Source organism: Micropterus salmoides, unplaced genomic scaffold (assembly GCF_014851395.1).
Source record: "Micropterus salmoides isolate LMB-PRFRI ecotype aquatic unplaced genomic scaffold, ASM1485139v1 Ms_hic_scaffold_17, whole genome shotgun sequence".
NCBI classification, from domain to species: Eukaryota; Metazoa; Chordata; class Actinopteri; order Centrarchiformes; family Centrarchidae; genus Micropterus; species Micropterus salmoides.
In genome coordinates this window covers 32,031,229-32,054,425 of record NW_024040817.1, presented here as the reverse complement: position 1 = coordinate 32,054,425, position 23,197 = coordinate 32,031,229, and the positions used below count along the sequence as shown (strand labels likewise).

At 39.2% G+C, this 23,197-nt stretch overlaps 1 protein-coding gene across 1 annotated transcript; it reads right to left on the bottom strand.

Annotated features, from left to right (window-relative positions):
- Positions 1-1,621: 1,621 nt before the first annotated feature.
- Positions 1,622-22,357, bottom strand: tpm3 (tropomyosin 3). The gene is made up of 10 exons (XM_038724877.1): positions 22,122-22,357; positions 17,634-17,759; positions 16,225-16,358; positions 13,994-14,111; positions 13,616-13,686; positions 13,380-13,455; positions 10,722-10,784; positions 10,448-10,517; positions 8,668-8,746; positions 1,622-1,991 (listed from the first exon to the last, which is right to left on the bottom strand). Exons 1-10 carry the CDS (start codon positions 22,233-22,235, stop codon positions 1,988-1,990), a joined length of 855 nt encoding a protein of 284 aa, XP_038580805.1. The 5' UTR covers positions 22,236-22,357; the 3' UTR covers positions 1,622-1,987.
- Between the last annotated feature and the right edge of the window lie 840 nt (positions 22,358-23,197).

Here is a 23,197-nt window from a genome sequence, read left to right as displayed (position 1 = left end):
TAATAGACTGTCAGCTCATAGCCAATGTATTAATCTCCCACAATCCCACTTTCTTTGGAGCATTAGGATTGGAAGGTCAATACTTCGTTATAAAGTTATAAAAATCCACCAAGAAGATCAGGTCTAAATGAAATGTTGTTTTTCATCATTATAATCAACTGCAGACCTTCACCAGCAGCTCACTTACTGCATATTGAAATTATTTTTTTTAAATAATTTGTTACTAGTGACTGCGAATTCTTTTAGGGCTAATTACTACTAATAACTACTATTAAAACTGTAAAATAGAAATATTAAAAAAGCAGATAACACTTTAGACTCCAGCCTACAACTGTCAGCATACTCTTCCCAATTTACAGTGTACTTTTTTCATAATAACAGTATGTACCGATACATACATGTAGGTGAATAACAAAATGTCGAGCAAGGAAACAAGGAGGTAACAATGTGCAAACTGAAAAAGATTATATGCTGTTGTTATTTTTAAACTTAAGGGCACCTATTATCTTATTACAGGGTATACAGTTTGACCTCCTGAACTACAATCTGGTGTTAGGAGGAATTTAAAGAAGACTTAATCATTTTATTTACCTCGTACCTTTTCTAAAATGAGCATGATATTCTTTAGAGCTGCACACAAGTCACAAGTGAGAGGCAGCCGAGACTATCTACCATGGAGCAGTTCTATGGAGATGCTATAGAGATGTTTTGAAGAGATATTGCCTGAGGTTTTGGCATTAGGGATTGGATGCAAGTTGAACTAGTTTGAAGTTAGTTTATCTTTTAGAAGAGAAATGCTGAGTTTGAAAGTTATGAAATAACCAATCACTCATCCAAGAGACTTCTTGAGTTCTGAACTGAAGAAGTCTCTTGGGTGAGGGACAAAACGTCTTCTAGTTTCTTCAAGTCCAGTTGCCCTTGATTTTAACCTTCCTTGGATAACCATTACCTGGATGACTGAAAACCTTCACAAACATTTTGCTAAGATATCAATAATGTTTGTCAGCGACTGTAATGTTTGCGTCCTTGTGTGACAGCACATAAAATCAATCATCTCTGCAGGTGGCGATGGTGCCGTGGATTGGACTCATTCCTTTGGTGAGGAAGATCTGGGTTTGATTCTCACTGTACTGTAACATAAAAGCTTTTCTACTTACTGTACTCCATAACAACAATGAACAGTGTCACATCCCTGATAATACTCCATTCCCTGGACCTCTGTTTGTTCCAAAGAAAAAACACAAATGTAGAACTAACTAGTTTGCCTATCCTTATTTTGTTTGAATATGTAGCGCTCCAGTTTTATAATTTTGAAATAACAGCAGACTTAATGCTACATACACATTACACAATCATCTCTTAGACTTGTAGCTTTGTTGCTCAGTAAGTCATACTGTACCCCGTAATAGGATGGGTAGCCGTTATACCTTGCCTCCTTATTCCCTAACTTTGCATCTTGCTGTCTTGTACCTACACATATGTATCGGTATATACAGTACAGTATACTGTTACATTACAACAAATGGCATTGTAAATTGGGAAGTGTTACACTGTATGTTGGAGACTGTAATCTAAATCATTAACGAAATTTGAATTTAACAAAAACAGCCATGGACACAGATGCATTAACTCGAGCATTTCTCCTTTGTTTAACAGTGGTACAGAACAACATTGATACAGAATTAAAATGAAGAATGAAATCAGACAAAAAACATCCTTAAACAGAAAACATACCAAGAACAATGGCTATTAGATCACAAGAGACTGAGTGAAAAGGAGCAAGTTCAGCAGATCTAACGAGACAAAGTTTGTAACAGTTCACCAGTCGGAGAGCAGCCGAAAGAAGAAGATAAGAACAGCTGAGGAATGAGGAAGGATAGATGAGACAGAATAAAAGGGAGGGGAGATTGGAGATGGACAGACTAAGAAAAAAAAAAGGCTGAATCTTGAAACCTCAGTCTGACAGGATGGTGGAGCTTCTGGGCATTTAACTGAAAACACAAGAAGCAAGAGATAGGCGTTAGAGTGTGTCTTAACTAATCATGCCTCAGTGTGCAAGCAACACAAGTCAGTGGAAGGCCAATCACCATGCGTGATCCGTTTCACAAAAGTAACAGAAAGCAAATGTGGCTTTCACATAATACAGTAAAATCACACTTAGATTGCAATCCTCCCTCGTATCAAGAGAACTAGTTTATGTTGTAATGGCTAGCTGCAGTTGCATCAGAGGCTCATTTGCATATATATGTATGAATTAATATATATTATATTATATTAATATGTAGAATTAATGAAGTTAGTGCCGTGCACTACACTCTGGAGATAAGGTGCAATCATCATTCACATCCCTTTTATCGTAGACTGCTTTAATTGTATTAAAAGCAACATCAAAGAGGCAAAACAACATACATGAAAGGTGTTTTGTACAGAGTTGTGCCCACCACTGCAAATAAAGCCACTTAGGGGAAACAAACTAATAAATAAAATAAATGCATCCGCATTGTCTCTCAGTAATACAGCAAGCCCCTACAAAATTGTAGCGTAACAAAAATATGAATACACTTTGAATTGAATGAATAAATGGATTGTTGGAGGGCTCTGCAGCGGGTGATTCTTTCTGCTCTGAAGATCATAGGTACCCATCTCCCAAGCATCAGTGAAATCGGTGAGGTGCCTACGCAGAGCCCAAAGGATACTAAAGGACAGTACCCACCCAGCCACAGCCTGTTCACCCTGCTGCCTTCTGGGAAGAGATATAGAAGTTTCTGCTGCCACACCACCAGACTGCAGAGCAGCTTTTTCCCCCAAACTATCAGACTCTTAAACTCTAATTCATCCTCAGCACTGCTCCACTGATGATAGTTTATTTCTGTTTACCATTTTTATAATTGATTCTATCTGACTGTATATGTCAGCGAAGCAGCAGAGGGAAGTTCCAAACTCAATTTCACTTAATGTAATGTGACAAATACATCTACCTTGTGGCATGTAATGATTTTTTTATGTAAAAAAAAATTACATACTGCTAATTCATAACAGAAGATAGAGATAAAGCAGTAGCACCATTTATTATTATTTATAATAATAATGATTAATTTCAGCCTTAAACTCAGTCCATTCTCGTTATGCTACATTTCTTACATTCATTTTAAATTCATAAGCCAAGTACCTCCGACCTTCTGACTGTAGTGGGGGGAGGCACCACCAAGATTAAGGAAAACACACCTTGTGTTTTCCCACATGTACCTCTGTGCCCTGCTGTCCTTGCTGATAAGGCTTCATAAATATAACCTTGCCATTTATAAAACTGAAACCTATTTGCTTGGCAAATATTTTGTTAGGAATCAGGTATGAGCAGGTTTGGTTAATAGCAAAAATATTAATAATGTTACAAATATGATTAATAAATACTAATCAATACGGGGCACCACCTTGGAATCAGGAACCAATCACCAAAAGTGAAAACATTCTCAAAGGGTTTTGCCCACCTATAAACGCCAATAATTAAACACTATTTCACATTAAGAAAGTGATCAGTGAAGAGGGAATCTGAGCACAAACCGTCACAACCAGCTGCTGTTACAACAAATTACACAAATAACCACAGATAACTGCTCTTTAAAGGTACAATAAGATTTTCTTAACCTTAGCAACAACTTCAGTCAACATATCACTATCATCCCCAAAGCTCAAGAAAGTGCGACACCCAAAATGTCTTCATTATAATGGCATGGAACACAGCTGGAGCTCAGACTCAGCTGTGGATTCCAGAGATGTGTGTCTGTGTGGATGAGCACAGAGTGTGTAAGTATGTCTGTCTGTCTGTCTGTAAGCAAAGTCTATCAGATCCAGGTTGCCGTGGCTAGATACGGTATGCTACCACACAACAACCTGCAGTGAACTTGCATTCACTGTGGTCCTTGCTTAGTCACGGTTAAGTTCGGCTATTGACTCTGCATGCAGTGGCATGAACTAACACAGGTAAAAATACACAAATCCTACTGTGGTAAAACACAATATCTGCCTCTTTATTAAACAGGAACAGCAAACTTTCATTTAGCAGTTTGTTACTGGACTCCGGTCTTGAGAAAGCTCTGTTATTGGCTTTACCTTCACCCACAGTGTCAGGAATAAAGGAAGCAGAAAGAGGGAACAGCAGAGCCGACTTAAATGGGCTTCAAGTCATTTTCTTGAAGAAGAAGGAAGGTATATTCTTCTGCAGAAGTGGGGCCATATATATATATATATATATATATATATATATATATGTTGTTTATAAAGGCTTCCTTTGGATCCAAAAATGTTAACACAAAACAAAAGGGGAAAAAAAGATACCAGCTACACAGGCGGTGTGTGCACCGCGTTACGACTGCGCCATTTTAGTCAGTGTTTGTGCACACACCTTGTGTGTTTCAATGTGTGTATATTCTTAATCGGAGTCACAGTCAGTGCTTGAACTTGGCTCTTTGGCGTATTGGGACTTTTTCTTGCGCAGTGGAATTTCTCACAAGCTGCCTGTACACTTCTCTGCCCTCTCCATCGGCGGAGATGGAGTATGGAAACGGTCGAGTGCCAATACATACACCAACATGTGAACAACATGTGACAGGGAAGTACTGGTCACAGTGCAGACAAATGAATGCTGGTAACACTGGAGTGCAAGATTGGTGGGCTCAGACTGCAAAGGGTACTCTGTAAAATCTTAAAATCCAGAAAGCCCCTAGTTGTATGTCTAGCACTTTTTAAAGAAGTGTTACAACCCACCCCACCCCTGTCAGCCAATGTTTAGCTAGCTGTTTTAGCATAGCGGTTTGAAATTAGAAAGGAAAAAATTCTTCACGTTGCCTAAGAAACTATATTTCAATCTAATATAAGTCAAACAATTCTATCTGCAATAGTATAGATACTAAACAAAACATAGTCTTGGTTAAAAAAAAACAACTTTCTGACCTCAAAACCATTTTTTTGTCTTTATACTTTGAATGTAAATGTTTCCAGACTTGATAACCACCATGCCTGATCAGGGAGGAAGTGGGTAAATACTGAAATGATCACCTAACTCATATCTTTAATTGGTGGAACTGGTGTTACAACTCTCCCCATGTTACAACCATACCCGGTCTCCCCTACCATTAAATGATCCCCACATGACTATTACGCTGCGTCTTGGCCAGGTCTCTCTTGCAAAAGAGATTTTAATCTCAATGACACTCACCTGGTTAAATAAAGGTTCAATTAAAAATAAGAAAAAACTATACTAATGCCCATGTTGTTTGGGCCACTAAACAGGGTGGAGGTACTCTAATCTTTAAGTCTATTTTCAGTGTAACCTCCAATCTTGATATTAAATTCTACCATCTCCGTCAACTATGAATTGCATTGTTCAGGGCCACAGACTCCACCTTGTGGTATACTGAGTAGTACAGGTGCACAATTCTGAGCACACACAACCACACCCTTCAGTGAGTCAGAGGTGAAACACACTTTCACCCAGAGAGAGCAGTAAACACTGCTTTACACGTTGGTGTTACATTACTCCATAAGTGTGCATGCATTTTCAAATGTGATGTTTACAGATGTTCTTTCTATATTCTATAAAGATATTATTCTCTAAAGCAGTGGCCAATTGGTTGTGTGATTTTCTACAGAGCAATAGTGTGTTTGAGGATTTTCAGTCAGGATTTAGAGTTCATCATAGCACAGAGACAGCACTGGTGAAAATGACTAATGACATTCTGACAAAATAATTTTCTGTACTTGTCTTGTTAGATCTTAGTACTGCGTATGATACCATTGACCATCACATTCTATTACAGTTTGGAAGATTTAATTGGCATTAAAGAAAACACTTTAAGCTGGTTCAAGTCCTATTTATCAGAATAAGCCTCTTAAGACTCTCCAGCTGATCCGGAATGCTGCAGTATGTGTAGGCTACTGACAGGAACCAGGAAAAGAGATCATATTTCACCTGTACTAGCTTCTCTGTACGGGCTCCCAGTAAAATTCAGAGTAGAATTTAAAAGTCCCATAACTTGCTAATTTTCAGGTTATTTTGGGTAAAAATGTTTATATGCTTTAATGTTCAAAAAACACCTTTTTCTCATACAATCCATTGTTTCAGCACCTGTATTCACCCTGTCTGAACTTTGTTTTAGCTCCTGTCTCTTTAAGGCCCCCTCTTCCTAAAAGCCCAATTTCTTCTGATAGACCATCCCCCGAAGCCTACAGGCCAATGGGGCTGTATACTGTGCTGAAGGGCTGGAGGAGGTCCTATGGTATGAATTGAAATGTGCCCCGCCCTACAAAGGGCCTCGACTAACATGAAAGAATTCACCCACTTCTAAAATAAACTACTGTGTAGTGTGGAGAGACATGGACACAGTAAGAAGGGGTGCTGCAACCTCCCATCAATTGATAATTAAAAAAGTGTGACGCAGACTCACAGCAAAGAGATAGAGATAGAGAGAGAGCGAGAGAGAGAAAGAGAAAGAGAAAGAGAGAGAGAGTAAGAGAGAGCGAGAGCTTGTGCAGGCAAGAAAGAGTGAGAGTGTGCGAGTATGGACAGGAGTGTGGATGTGATATTAAAGCCTAAAGTTACTCTGCAGCTCTCTGGTTTATTACTTAAGTGTTTCTCCAAGTGCTAACAAAGACAGACAGACGCTCGTCTCCTCTGTGTAAAATCTGGATGCTCACTGCGCTGCATTATTAGAAACTATGATGAACTGGTCTTGTTCCTGTTGTTGGCTGAGCAGCTGCTGTGGCTGCTTTTACATGCAGTATGTTGGTGTTCAGGTTTGCTGTCTGTTGAGGTGTAAAACATTAAAAAATTGTTGTTAATGACTATTAGATGTAAGTTGTTACCCTATACCCACTGACATTAATGTGAAAAACATGAATATCGAGCATCATTTAGTATGAGGTCATTATATAGCCTGACCTTTTGTCAGTGTCCCTGTGTAGGGCAGACTGACCTCACAAAAACACTGTAGTATAAGTGTAAAGAATTACTGTAAAAAATTGTTAAAAGTCAGTATTCCTATAGTAATTCTATGTTTTTTGGAAAGCACTGTAGAAAATGACTATATTGACTATATACTGACTTGCGTATTCTGAGCATTGTAGTTATAGTGTTAATATGGTATCGCTATAGTGTTTCCTGTAGTATTACTGTGTTTTTACACGTAATTACTATAGAAGTCACTACAATGTTGTCTAGCTGTCTACAAAGGTTGTTGTTGTGTTTATGGGTGTGGACTGTACACTGTAGCTTGTTCTGTCTCTCTTCTCTGTTTTTGTTTAGCATGTTGTCTTTTGTGTGTGTGTGTGTGTGTGTGTGTGTGTGTGTGGGGGGGGGGGGGGGGGGGGGGGGATGCTTGTTATGTGTATGTACACTAAGAGCAATTAAAACTCAAGTCAAATTCCTTGTATGTGAAGACACCTGGCCATAAAAAGTGATTCTGATTCTGATATAAATATTATAAATTTACTATAACATGATAGTAATGTTCTATAGTGTATTAAAAAACAAAGATATACTATATAATATACAACTATAGTAAAACTTTTAACAAATAGCAAATTAAAGGTCTATATTATTATATTTTTATGTACACAAATGTTTTCTAAAATTAGGGGATTCGAGAATAAAGTCAACAAGTAAAGCAATCTGTCCATCAGGAAACTCCATAAATCACTGTAGGCAGAACAGCTGGAGAAGCAGAAAATTACTGTAAGAGCACTTTTTGTCAGACATACTGAACAACCTCCAGGTCTGCTGTGCTGAAGGGCTGGAGGAGGTACAGATCACTTACTGATGTCATGAAGGGAGCCAAATTCAAACAGCATGTTTGCACACATATTTGCTGAAAGACTGAGCAAGAGCAGGATGTTTTGTTCTTTAGACATAACGGGGACAGATATTTAGGTTAAAAAGACATGAATCTTATCTTAAAGAACTTAGTACCTTATTACGCCATTCAATCTCTGCCTCACCCCACATGCAGAGTCATGGTTCTGATTCAGGTTTCTACCTGTTAAAATGATTTTCCTTGCCTGTGTCACCAAGTGCTCATGGTGGCAATTGTTGGGTCTCTGTTAATAATATTACAAAGAGTACAGTCTAGACCTGCTCTAAATGAGAAGTGCAATTTGATAACTTCTGTTATGAATTTGGTGATATAAATAAAATAAAATTCTTATTAATTTGTGATGATAATCAATTCAAACTACATCATTCATCCCTAAAACGAAGACAACAGGATCAAGGAGCAGAATGGCTTGCTCTGATTTAAGATGACTTTTTATTTAGACATGTAGTACAGTTATCAGTTAATCACTTATCATTGTTGTAGTACAAGGGAGTATCCTCCCCACCCCGACACAACTTCACTGGAAGTTGTGTCTAAAGCTACTGTGACTGTTGCTGTAAAGAGATAAAACTATTCATCATCCCACTAAACAAACAGGCTATACATTAACTATTACCTATGCTTTGTTAAGTTTAAATAAACTAAATTAAGTCTAAACTAACTAAACTAAAATATAAACCACAGCAGCCAGATAGCTCAGTGAACAATAAAGTAATGTTTTTATACAAATTAAAGAAATGTTACACAGACAGGCTCAACACGCATGCTTCTCACTCGGAAAAGACACATCCCTACTTACATAGAGGTCATGTCATTGAGGGCGTGGTCCAATTCCTCACTGATGGCTTTGTACTTGAGTTTCTGTGCATAAAGCTCATCTGCATGTCCACACACAGACCAAAGAAAGGTGTGTTGTAAAGGAAAAGGGGGAAAATAACAGAGGCTGAAATTAGTATCGTGGAAAAGAAGGCATGCATGATAAAAGCTGTGACCAGAAAAATATAATTCATATATAAAACATAATAGGTAGACCTGTCACACAAACAACTATAGCTGATAGTCTATTAAATATTACAATTCAAATGTTATTTTGATTCAAAGTGATGTGCACGTTGATCCCTGACCAGGATCAACAGGTTTTTAACAGGACTTATCCTTTTAATTACGTTTCACTTTTCTTGCCCTCTCAACTAATCCAAACCAACTTTACTGTCAATATGTAACTCAGTGAGATGATTAGTTGTGTTTGAGCCACAGGCTATGTCACATACAGGTGTGCAATCAGACAAGTCACAGCTACAGACCGGCTAGAGACTGGGCGTCAGCAGCTCAGCCTGCAGGGACTTGGCTTGGCTTGGGAACTGGAGGTTCAATATTGGATGATGAAGTAAAAATAAGCATTAATCATGCACAGCTAATCTGGTGAAAGCTGTTGAAATGTTATTGAGGAGGAGCTCTTATTGAATGTGTGTGCTGAAGTACACCCCAGTGTTTTTAGCCTTTAGCCCTGTTTACATTGCGGCGTATCTGCAGCATGAAAAGTCCTGCTGTTTTGGCTGCTAGCAGACCCTGTTTGCACCGTACAGACAGAAGAGCTGGATCACTCTGTCAAAGAAGAACATGTCTGAAGCTGATGATTATGAGACAAGATCTGATGAAGTTTAAAGAGCGCCTTTATAAAATGTTTTCTCTGGATTTTTTAAATATCCTTTCTTAATAGATACTGGAGGCACTAAATTAAAGAGTGAATTTCACTGATTCTTGAACGGTGTGTATGATGAGTTATGACTCTGAGAAGAAGAGGTTTATGTTTGTGTTAGGGACTCATTTTAGGGAAGTAGCCTACATGGCAGCCCTGAAAGTTTGGTATGACTATAATATGACAAAGACACCATTAGCATTAATATGTGTACTTTTGTAACTTCTGTTAGGCATATCCATAAAGTTCATTTCTCTCATGGTGAATGGAGCAAAGCCTTTGCAGGAAGGGAGAATAAAGAAATATTTGGCAGGCTGAGCTCTTTTTTGATCAGACTGCTTGGTTAACATTATACAAGGGCAAGGCTGATTTTATTTTTATTTTTATTCCACAAGTTCCATGAAAAGACCAAATCCAACAATGTGTTAATGTGTCTCTAAATACTTTCTGACTTCCCTATTCTGTCTGTGGATCTCAGCTCCAAGCCCATTGGTTCCTACTGAAGAGCTCACAAATATATAATTATTTTTATTTAATTTATTTTTTAGCTAAGCTGGCCTCTGTAGTTTTTGGAAAATGTTACTCTGGAGGAAATGGGACTATTTTCAAGGGTGGATTAATCCGCATTTTGTGCTCCATTGGATGTTTCTGGCAGCAGGATGGTGTATGTGGTCAAAAAGCACTCATTGAAGAAAACTAATTTTGTGTTTTAAGACTAAAACTGATTGTTGATCATTGATCACATAGTCAAGAACACTTTAAATGTTGCAACATAGTAGACTGCATGACTTTAGACAGTTGCTTCTTCTTTTCTGGACAGTTATTGAATTTAAAATATATTTAAAGGGTATCCTTTTGGGAAAAAGTGTAATCACTTTACCTTCCAGATCATCAATAGTCTTCTCCAGCTTGGCCACAGATCTCTCAGCAAACTCAGCTCGGGTCTCAGCCTGAGATCACAAAGCACAAGTCAAGATCAGATAACATCTGAGGTTAACAAATTATAATAAACCGAATATACATATAAGGGTATGTCAACATGTTGTGTTTCAACACATTTTATTGAACTATTTTAAGGTGTAGGATAGATTTTAATGTAGAAAATATTATTGAAAGTTTAAAATATCTAAAGGTCATCTTCCCCTCTCGCTCACCTCTTTCAGCTTGTCAGTCAGGATCTTGATCTCTTCCTCATACTTGTCTTCCTTTTGAGAGTACTGTGGTGAAAAGCAACATTATTTAGATGTAGAACTATGTAAAAGCATGTGACTCCACTTCTTAAAGAAAGAAGAAATCTCTCTCTCTCTCTCTCTCCTTCCTTCACCCCCAACCGGTGGAGGCAGATGGCCGCCCACCCTGAGCCATGGTTCTGCTCGAGGTTTCTGCCTCTTAAAAGGAAGTTTTTCCTTGCCTCTGTCGCCTAGTGCTGCTCTTGGTGGGAACTGTTGGGCTTCTGTAAATAACATCATAGAGTATGGTCTAGACCTGCTCTTTTATGAAAAGCACTGTGAGATAACTGTTGTTGTGATTTGGCGCTATATAAATAAAATTGAAATGAATTGAAGAAATCAAACACACATTTACATTTCTGCAACACATGTGGAAGTTGGGCAATTCTGAAAAATGCTGGACTACAATCAGCACCAGCATTAAGAAAATATACAGTACAGCACCTCAATATGTAGGACAGCGACAGTGTAGTTAGTATTGGGAGAAATCATGGTTATGGTTACAAAAACATTAATGAACCAGACACACTCTGGTCTCCAGCACGAAGGTCACACCCTTCCACCACCTCCACAATCTTATACTATACACAAACTACTACTTCTGAAAAACTGAATGTAGGCACCGGACATGATCGCTTCCTGCAGAAACTTGAATCGTGGATGCAGTTCCTGGAGGTATAAGCCACAGCCCTTAACCCCAAGTCAACCCCTAGTTGCTCCAGAGGCGTGTGAGAGCACTTTGGATAAAAGCGTCAGCTAAACGAATGAATGAAATGTATATTTGCTGCTAATCCAACCAAAGATGGAGCTATAACACACTCTTTGAATTTTGCTGCCAGAAAAGTTTGAATATTTGATTATTTTGAATAAATTAATCATAATTATATAATTAAAATCAAATTGCATGTTCACACACTGGGTGTGTTTCAGTATGGTCATGTGTGAAATTCTGGTGAAAATCTGATGATGTGTAACTTTAAAAAAAAATGTATTCAATGAAGAAAGACCACTTCTCTGTGGTCTGAAGATCTCATTCTGCCATTTGTCTGAGTAGATTTCTGCCATCTAGTGGCGCCTCTGTCTTTTTTGGGCCTGTACTGTGAAGCAGGATTTGAGCTTAGTGAGATAACTTCAGGGTTAACCCTGGGCTTTCAGTCCTATGATAGTGGTTCACGTCCTACTGGGGTACATAGACATGGTATCTTATGCTGAACGGCTAACATCTGGAGCAGGTTTTGTTCCAGTTCAGAGATCAACTCTATAAAAACACCTCCTACTGACCCCACCTGAGATCTCACAGACTGTTTTATACTTTGTTTGCTGTGGCAGATGTGGATATGCTTTTGTATAGCGATACCATCCTACAGAGACTGATTGAAGCACTACAGCCTTGTACTTTTACTTTAAGATACGACTGTAAGTTTACTCGCGCTTTAAATTATGTGTTTCTATAAATGTTTTTATTTGCTCCTAAGTCCGTTTCACAAATCCTATTGCAGCCGTTAAAAGTTGTTATTTTATGTGATGCTAAATTAATATGAACAGATAATTTGGTATTCAAGTTATGAATTAGGTTATTATAACCGTAGGTTACATTTGATTCTTAGCGTTCATCTTTTGCTATTTAGTCAATGAGGTGAGTTTTCAGTAACGGTTGAAGTGAAGCCGTGGCTGAGATATAGTCTTTCACCACTATTTGGGTGTGTATGTCAGGTGGAAGGCTACAGCCAGGCCTGTCATTCATGGCACTGACCACTCCTGCTTCGAGAGGTGGGCTATTTAACGCCAGTCCTTCCATTTCAAGGAATAACATTCCATCCGCACAGGAGCACAGCAGAAATATTTATCAGTTGTTCTCAAAGGCAACTAAATAGGATTCCAGTCGAAGTGGTTGGGTCTCAACACGTTTCTACACTGTATACTGTACAAAAATAGTATTTTCAGTATTGTAGTTTTTACAGTTTTGCTTAGATACAGTAGCATTCTACATGTTTTTCCTTCCTGTAGGGTTCAAACTCTCACCTGAGCCTTGTGTACATTTTAAAAATCTGAATATTCAGCCATTTTGTACAAATCCAGAATACCCAATATTACAAATATATTTTCCTCTATTTTGCAAATACAAAATACATGTATTTCATCTTGATACATTATCTGGCACTAGTGTTTTGTATTTTATTTTGATACATTTATTGGAAGGGTATTTTGTATTTTGTAACAATGTACATTTTGATGTATCTTTGCCCAGCTCTGGTTTACATAAGTTAGGGAACAAAACTCAGCACCTAAGACTTTTAGTATACGTACTACGTGGGCCCCACCTCTGTCTCACCTTGTACGTAAGTGTAACTGAGATGGACAAATAGCATGACAGCTTTTTCTTCAGCTAGTTTAAGAACCAGTTGGCTCCATATCTTAGAGAGCTACGCCTAGACAGCCCTCACCCTCTAAGGCCATTGCTAGTGGGATATGGGTGAAGCAGTTCATGCCCCGCTTAGACCTTTCAGTACCCACAAGCACAAACACACACCCACTACATAAGAAATCAGTAACTAAAGCATGCTGTGTCATGCCTGGCCCTACCTTCTCAGCCTGGGCCTCCAGAGACTTCAGGTTATTAGTGACGTTCTTCAGTTCCTCTTCCAGTTCAGCACATTTACTTGTATAGTTATGATTTCAGGGAAAGAAGGACAGAAACAGGTGGTAGTAGGGACATCAGATTAGTCTGGAGAAAACTGAGAACAGTGGTGAAAAGTGCGCATTTCAAGTGAACATTGTAAAATGAGCTGGCAGAGGAAGCAGATGATAGGGATACTCACGCCTCAGCCAGCTCTGCCCTCTCCTCTGTACGCTCCAGCTCTCCTTCTACAATCACCAGCTTACGAGCCACCTGGACAAAAGATATACATTTAGATATTATAAGGCCTCGTACATCACAGACATAAACATTAAAACATAATTAACTCCTTGACTATGACAAGTGATTACTTGTCAGTTTGAGTGCTGATCTGTGGGACCTATTATTTGCTCATTGCAATAATGTAAAAAAACACCACTGCAGCAGTACATCCAGTGAAAAGCTCCTCAGATGTTGATCTTTTTGGTTTCTGAAGAAGCAGCATCTTAAGAGCTTCTCAGTCACCACCTGGAGAAAGTATGATACTGCACATTCCAGAGGCCAACAACAGAAAACTCACCTCCTCGTACTTGCGGTCAGCCTCCTCTGCGATGTGTTTAGCCTCCTTCAGCTGAATCTCCTGAAGCTCCATCTTCTCTTCATCCTTTAGAGCCCTGTTCTCAATCACCTTCATACCTCTGCACACACAAACCATAACTTATTAATTGCACTAGTAAATACTGGTAAGATAGTAACTATTTTATAAATATCAGCTAATTGATAAGAAATCACATACAAAAGTATTCTATCTATTCAAAGCAAAAGCCAGCTAAAAAATCTATTAGAATTTTCAATTTTAGCTTTAATGTCTTTAGATAGCTAGCTTCACCAAACAGCATCTGAATGGCTTACTAACTAGTAGAAGAAAATAAATAATTATCTGATATAATATTGGGTTGTATAGTATTGGGTTACTTTGCTTTATTTGACAGGGAAAACGTATATTGATAATGTTTCTGAAAATATGTCGCGTCGAGTTAGACAAAAAGGCAAATTTTCTCCTGTTGTCCCCGGACAGGCAATAGATAAAAGCACAAACGTTAACAATAAAAGCAGTGAACATTTGCATATACAAACAAAGCCTAAAGACTAGAGACAAGACAGACAGCTCTTATGTAGTAAATGGAGATGCAATAAAGGAAAATATGATATTTTCATCCTTGCCTGGAATAAAATCTTTATTTCAAAGGCAATATCATCATGACAACCATAATCCAACTGATTATAATGCAATTGAATATCTTCTGCTTCACCTGGAATACAAGTGTAGCTATAAATTTGATGAAAATAAAATAAAATACAACAGTTGACTTGTATTTAAATTTTTATAAAATATACCAGGCCAATGTCCAGGTTTTGGCCATATTTATTATATGTTTATATGTAACTTTGACTGGGAGTTTTGTTCAAAACATACAACCACGTTACACATAACATACATTTTCCAAAACAAGTGTCTGCCAGGTATGATTTCATAAAGTTAAGTGCATTAAGGAAACCTGGAGAGCTTAGCTATGAGGATGTTATAGTTAACCGTGTCAAAGGCTTTCTGTAGATCCAGAAATACAGCTCCACCAAACCTACCCTTGTCTAGCAGTGATTTAATGTTTTTCTCAAAGTAACAGTTGTCCGTCTCTGTGGAGTGTTTTGCTCTAAAGCCAAACTGCATAGGGTGTAAGGAGAAAGAGCTGTTGTAAAGGTGAAAGATGATCTCCTAAAAATTTATATTGGTTTTAGTCAAATTCTGGACATGTTCACTGGTGTTCCCGTCTCTCTCAAGGTTAGTAGAAAAGGCAGTGTTAAATTGTTCAGACACACAGTGTCCACAGTGCCTCAGTAAATTGTTGGTGTTTCACTACAACTCTGGTTTTACAAATGAGAACGAAAGTTAAACCATTGCCTTCGTCTGTCACCGGGCAGTACAACTGAATAAAAACAACAGCCCTTTCACAGTACGTATCGCAGAGTATAAAACTTCTTCTGGTGTTTGGAGCTCAACTCAGAGATTTTTACATGAAAGCCTCTAAAAGGTAGAAGATGGCTGTTTTAGCCTTAACATACTGAGTTGATGGTTTCCAGTGACCTGTTGGACTTTGGAGTCAAATTTAACTCACTTTCTGTTGTTTTACACAGATCAGTCACAGGACAGAGTGTTTCACCAGATCTCACCTTTTCAACAAAAAATATCTAAGATTTAATAAGTAAGATTTCAGCTCCTGAAGGAGCGTCAGTGAGCCCTAAATCTACAAACTCTCTCTCTCATTTATATAAAAAAAGTGGTCAGTAAAAACTTTCGGCAGCACTCACAATGACTTTTCACACCTTACAGTGGATGCACTGATTGTTAATCAGTGTCTTATTTTCCTTTTTACATGAAAATACATTTTGCCAGGTGACCGGGTGCATATGGGGGATATTAGAGTTAGTGATGAACTCTAAAATACCATTTGCTGTGTGTTTTTTTTTTTTTGCTGAACATCCCAGGGATTTAACATGTCACTGTGCTGCAGTGATGTAGTCGAATTTGCCCTGGGCAAAGGGGCAACAACTGCTGACCGTGGTAATTGTACGAACCTTACCTAAGGCACATGTCCCTCTTGTAGTATAACCAGAATTGAAGAGTAACGAGCTGCTCTATTTGAAAAGTTCAATGAGATAACTTCTGTAATGAATCGTCGGTATATAAATAATATTGAAAAGCGAAAGGAACACTGATCCAGTATATGCACAAAGCGGTTAACAAGAAGTCACCTCTCGCTCTCATCAGCAGCCTTCTCAGCCTCCTCCAGCTTCTGCAGAGCTGTTGCCAGTCTCTCCTGAGCTCGGTCCAACTCCTCCTCCACAAGCTGGATGCGTCTGTTCAGGGAAGCCACTTCTGCTTCAGCCTAAGCACACAGAATGATTCAGACAAACCAGTGCCTAAAGACAGAATAGCTTTTCCTGATTGTGCCTTTGAAATGCCAGTTCTAACATCAATTACACATTTCTTTTTAGGTTGTGGTAGCTGACGGAAAATATGAGGACCAGCAGACCTTGTTTTCGGGGGCGGCCCAGAGTGTTCACCCGTAGGTCCTCACATCAGCCCTTTGCAATGTTTCCGACTTTGTAAACTGCTGAACATTAACATTACCATGGCAACGAATTTGAGGTGATTGCTCAGTGGGGCAGTGGGGACACCAGGAATGAATGGAACAAGTTCTACAAACACATTTTTATTTGTTTGCACTTGATTTTTTGAAAGTGAAAGCCCTATTCATAATACAGTATGGTGTGAATAGTGCGAGTGAGTGTTTCGTTCCAGGCATTCTTTGGCAGAACAATAGTGACAGCTGACTTTCTATCTGTAGATGCTCAAATTATTTTTCAGCAGTGACTCACAGTTAACTCAGTGCTTGAGAATTAAAAGAGGCAGAAGAAAAGAGGCTGGGATGTATTTTCCCTTTCCTATATGATTTTAGATCAACAGTGTTGGTTGTCCACATGAGCCACAGTCATAGTCTTAGAAGCTGATTGTTGATGTGCTGTAATAGCTTCTAGTGTGCAAAATTTAAATGTATGACAAAACATGTGAGACCTGAAACTGTACTTCTTTCATTTAGTCGCTCGCCAAAAGGAGAGAGACACTGATACTGTGACCCGGGAGGAATGGATGGTGTACCTAAAATGGACTTGAACCATTGTTAAGCTCACAGTCAAGGTTGAGCGTCTGACATCATGGCCAAAATAGGGCTCTGAATCCCCCTAACAGCTGTGGGGAGTCAAGGCAGGGCATGATGAGAATGGAATGTAAGGGAGACGCAGATAATCAGCCAGGCTTGGTTTACACTGACAGCATCATAGCTTTTATCAGAGCCTCAGTTCAGGGCTCACACTATGTGCCATTATGAGAAGGTACAGCGTCTGTGATATTTAGAGGTTTACTATGTGCAACAGTTATTGGGGCTTCTACCTAATCTTGTAGAAAATAAATAAAGTGCACAACCAACTACTGTATCTCCTAAAGAGGCAAATCCTCTCACTTGCCTTGTGTATATGGGCCTATGTGGTGGTACAGAGAATCCTCCGTTTTTATTGTCTCAAATAACTGGTCATGCACAGACAATATAATGGCACAGTCTAATCACAATTGTGTATTGCGCTTTTGGAATTGTATTACTCACATCAGCAGCCTTCTTATCGGCCACCTCAAGCTTCTCCTGAGCATCCTTGAGGGCCTCAGAATATTTATCAAGCTCGTCTTCTGTCCCCTTCAGCTTCTTTTGCATTTGCAGAAGTTCGTCTTCGTGCTGATTTGGGAAACACAGAATTAGCAGGTTTGCAATATTATGTTCAAAATGTATACATCGCATTGGTTTACATGCTTAACACAGTGATTGTATTGCCCTGGAATATGATAACTTCTGTGGATTCAAGTTAAAGGTATGGTCATTTTTTTTCAAATCCATCTTAAAACAATAATCAGTCCTGTTGTTCAAACTGACAAAAGCACTGATGCCAATAGAATCGAACAGAACATTTCTAAAGAAACTTCTTGCAGAGAGGCGAAATGTCTTCAAGTACCTTCAACCAAGTCCAGTTGCCCTGGGTTTTAACCTTTCTTGGATAAATATGACCTTGATGACTGAGAACCTTTGCAGATATCTTGCTAAGCATTTTGGGGAGAACGCCCTCACAATGGTATGGGAGTATAAAAAGATAGGAAGATGAAGGCAAATTGAACACTACAAAAACCCTACAGTTTGACCTCAGATGCCGACAACATAGACTTATACCAAACAGCCTATAACTTGGATCCACTGCGAAAGGACACAGAGCTGGAATGATCCTGGAGAAAGCACAATACCAACTACTGAACAAGACAGTGAGACAGATCCATTTCAACACTGAATTAATGAATAATCAATATAGTAAGGTTAGTTAGTTAGGTGAGCAATATTTGCAAATCAGCAAATACAGTCTGATGACAGTAAGCACAAACGAGCACCTGAAGCGCTCCGTTTTGCCTTTGGGTTAGAAGATTCAATGGCTGAATGAGGTCATCGTAGAGAGGGGTAGAGGGGTTATCCAGGATGGTTTTGATCTTGTCGTTCGTCCTTTCAGGCCAAGCACTAAGTTGGCCTTCCTCACCAGCTTGGTGTCACCAGCCTTGGTGGGACTTGGTAGGACCAGCCTATCAAAGGTGTTCATGACGTAATGTAAGTGCTACTTGTCAGTAGTCAATGAGAGCGTTGAGATGTCCTTTCTTTGGTAATGCAACAAGAGGTCTTCCATAGTATTGGTACCTTCTTCAACCTCAAGGCTCAAAGCTTTTGGGGGTTGGTTGTGTGTGTGTGTGTGTGTGTGTGTGTGTGTGTGTGTGTGTGTGTGCGCAGTGAGTTGTGATGCAGCAGTGACTGACGTTTCGTGGAGGTTTTGGGGGTTGTGATGCAGCAACATCCAGGGTCAATGGAATATTAGGTTGGGGTGAGATGGAGGATGGGGCTGTCTGTTTGGGGTTTACTGAGAGAGGGGGAGGTAGCAAAGTTTTTGATGCTTTCCATTTTGGGGAGGAGCCCCTAACAGAGGTGTGGATGGGAGGAGAGATGATGGGTGGGGAGCTAGCCACGCTGTCTGAGCACACAGGGGTGGGGATTGTGTCAAACTTATTGAAAAGTAGGTTCAGTTCTGAAGCAAATTCTGGGCCCCACTGTACTAGCCTGTCATTCGTTTCATCATATTCAACATCTCCTTCACACTGTGTTGGCCTCTCTCAGTTTCCTCTTTAGCTCCTTTTGGACTGCCTGGAGGTTCTCATGATCCCTTGCCATGGAAGCCCTATTCTGTTTGTTGAGGCCTTATTAATCCATGGTTTATTGTTTAGGAAGCAGCGGAGATTTTTGGATGGTACAATGTTTCTTCACAGAAACTTGGGTAATCTTATATCTCATATTGGGGCGGCTGTGGCTCAGGAGGTAGAGCGGGTTGGTTGTTAATCGGAAGGCCGGCGGTTCAATCCCTGGCTCCCCCTAGTTGCGTGTCGAAGTGTCCCCTGGCGGCTATTCCGGCAGTGTATGAGTGAGTGTGAATGTTAGTTTCCGTTTGAGCACTTAGGCTCAGTGTATGAATGTGTGTGACTGGTGAATGCAGATGTAGTGTAAAAGCGCTTTGAGTGGTCGAAAAGACTAGAAAGGCGCTATACAAGTACGGAGCATTTACATATTGAAATGGTCACTGATTATAATGAAGTACCGTGATGACATTTAGAAGTCACTTGCGCCCGCCGCAGCAGATGATGGAATATAAACAGCTCTACTACAGAAGCACTATCTACTTAGCTCCTATGGTATATATGCCAAAGGAACTCCAGCTCCACACCAGTAATCCATGGATGTAAGCAACCATAGTATTTTTATTAGTAGTATTTTTATTTGGTGTAAGAGCAAAAGTTCCGCCAACCTTCCAATTATCATGCATGTTCCATTAACACGTATTCCACAATATAATTCTTCTGTTCATTTAGTTTCCCGAATCAAAACTGATACTAAATATTATAGCCTGTTCGGATACACTAATAAATAAAAAAATAATAATTTCATTGTTGTCCCCAATTTTAAGTTCTAAATGCTTTGTATAGCACCTTTCTAGTCTTTTCAACCACTCAAAGCACTTTTACTGAGCCTAAGTGCTCAAACAGAAACTAATATTCACACACATTCATACTGTGGCAGAACAACCACCAGAGGAAATTTGGGGTTCAGCATCTTGCAAGGACACTTTGACATGCAGCTTGGAGGAGTCAGGTATTGAACCGCTGACCTTCTGATTAAGGGGCAACCCGCTCTTTCTCCTGAGCCACAGCCATGATTTGGCAAAAAAATCTAATTAGGAGATAATGCTGTGACGTTTCATAACTTATTGCCTTTTAAATAGAGGTGTGTTCACTTCTTCAGGTTTACATGAGGAAGATCATCTGTGGTTAAAACATTATCAGTCACATCCCCATGAAAACAAAGCGTAGTTTGTCTCTTTTGTGTGTGCATAACTTGGTCTCTCTTCATCAGGCTACACCAGTGAGCATGGCTGGTTATGCAGACTGCAGGTACACCATAAGCTTGAATATTTCCATATTGCATGTACAGTGCGCCAAATTCTAATCTGTAGCCTAAATATTAGCTGCTAGCGCCATTTGAAAGCCATTCTACCATGCTTTAGCTTCAGCCATCATTCTGTTCTAATGGTTCTAACAGAGTCATGTGGATGCTTGTTAAAGAGATAAATAAGTAGCAAAGTGGCACAATTAATGTTTCCAAATGTAGCAGAATAAAAGTAATGATTTTTCTCTTAAAAATTACCCAAATAAGAGTAAAAGTATGTTGCATTTAAACTACTCTGGCAAGTACAATTTACATATAACGGAGTAATTGTAATTCGTCACTGTACTACCTACCTCTGGAGGGTTCTGGGATTCTCTGTCTGCATTGTAAATGCATTACCCAAATAAATGGCGGGGTATCTACTGCAATACCGGTGAGTAAAATCAGAACACCCTTAACAAAAAAAAAATGATGATTTTTTTAACAGGACAAGTGAATCAACACTTAACAACTCCCGTGATGATTCTGCCCCAGATAGAACAGCTAGTGTACACTCCTATGTACTAACATGTCATGTCACATGATGCTATGTTGTTTTTCCCTTGGCCAACATTGTAGTTATTTAGCTTTAATGATATAACTGTAGCTTTATCTTGAAATTATTGGTAAAGAATCCCCAGTATCATGTTTCAGCTTAATGGCAAGAGCAGACATTTTGGAACAGATTCTAGTGGAAACTAAGCTAGCTGGTTAGGGGTTTCTGTTTTCTATTCATATTGTAATTTAAGCGCCCCCTGTTGACACAACGTTCCCTCCATTCTTGTAGTAGTTAATTAATGCATTCACAAAACACATTACACTCGGCAGTCACACATTTTCAGTCTCTTCGTTTTATATCTTTAAAGTATTAAATAATTTAGCATCAGACTGCTACCTGATCTGAACCCAACAAGGTGTCATGTTTCGGGTCAGGTTTGGGCCATTTTGTTGTGCGGAGCTTTGGGCTTGGGCTGGGTACAAGTTTGGGTTTGAGTTTAGCCTTTTTTAATGGAATTTACTGTTTTCTAATGTAATTATTGTTTCTCTCTCTGGCAATGCCAACCTCTCCATGTGATGTGTCACAAGTAGATATACAATGTCCAGTGGGAAGATCAAAGATACAGGTCTGGTTCAGGTGTCAGTTTTAGGCCTGTGCAGAGCTACACAGAATCAATTGTCATCATTGAAGATCCCATTTGGAGATTTACCCTATTGCTAGATACTACCTCAAATTTCCGACAACAGAAGTGAATAAAAAAGGGAATAGATTAATAGTGTAACAAAAAACATGATCATGCTTTTTTAAATCTCTGGTAGGAGTGAGACTAGCTCACTAACCTCATAAAAAGGCACATGGCTAGAAATCCTTCTCTGCCTCAGCTTCATGTATTGAAATGTATGTTTTATATACATGGTTCCTGTCAGGTTATATTCTAAGAAAAAATAAATAGTATAAACTGAATCTCTTGCCTCATACCTGCTAAGACTATTTGGATGAAACATGCTATTTCTGATTTGCCCGTGTTCATAACCCACCTGTTTGCTTCTCTCTTCGGCTGCTTTCTTGTCTGCCTCCGCTTGTTCAGCCTGGTCCAGTGCATTCTCCTTGTCCAACTTCAGCATAAGCATCTTCTTTTTGATGGCCTCCATTTTGGCTGAGGTTTAATGGGCTTTTGCAGGCGCACAAAATGAATAGAGAGGGGAAGACAAAAGGGTGCAGGAGGGATGACCTGCAAAAGCCTGGCAAACTGGTGGAGGCACTAAACTCTAGATAGAGTGAGACCATTTATATGACAGGGGAGGAGACACTCCCACTTCTAAGCCCCTCAACTTACCCTCATGCCCACAGCCTCCTCTATCCTCTCCAGTCACAGCTCAAATGAAAAGTGAGCCTGCACACTAACAACATATGTTTGCATGTATGTTTTAGCCTAGCCTCTAGACTTTTTCTTGTGTTGTTGGTCCTCAAGTGCCATTTCCTAGCATGGGATCAATACAGTTTATCTAATTTGAAATAAAAGGAGGTTAACAAGAGCCTAAATGCTAATAGTAGACATGACAAACAAAAAAGTTTTTGTCTTTTTCTGTCTGACAGACACTGCTAAAATTACAGACCAGACAAAGGTCATAGGACTAAGGGTACCTGTCATTTGTGATTGTACGATTGCCAGACTCCACTTGATGTGTTATCTTCAAAATATTTCAGGGTCCTTTTAATCTTCTAAATATCTCACAGAAATGTATGACTCTCTTTCTTAAAAAGTACGTTGTAACATGTTTTCCAACATGTTTCAACTTTTTATCGTGGCCACCATGAAGTTAAATAACAGCTGCTGCTGCCATTAAGTGAGCAGATCCATTTGTCACCATTAAAGTTTACAATGTCCATGTGATGTAGGGTTAAAGCGCTATAACTGTTGATGCCTTTGAGAGGGTTGGGCAATATGAATTACATTTCTATCACAACATATCTAATATATTGTAGAAGAAACAATTAACATTTAGAAAACAATTTCTCTCGAAAGGTCTGTTCTGGGGTCTTTTTATCAACTGATCTTCTTCAGCAGATAGGGTTTGCAAAGTCCAAGTGAAGAAAAAGCGTGTGATTGCTG

Bases quoted from the DNA above. Each gene is read 5' to 3' on its own strand.
- tpm3 (XM_038724877.1), bottom strand. From the start codon at position 22,235: ATGGAGGCCATCAAAAAGAAGATGCTTATGCTGAAGTTGGACAAGGAG. The intron at 14,112-16,224 runs GTGACTTCTTGT...TTGTGTGTGCAG, and splicing joins GCTGCTGATGAGAGCGAGAG to AGGTATGAAGGTGATTGAGA. The intron at 13,456-13,615 runs GTGAGTATCCCT...TAACTATACAAG, and splicing joins AGGGCAGAGCTGGCTGAGGC to TAAATGTGCTGAACTGGAAG.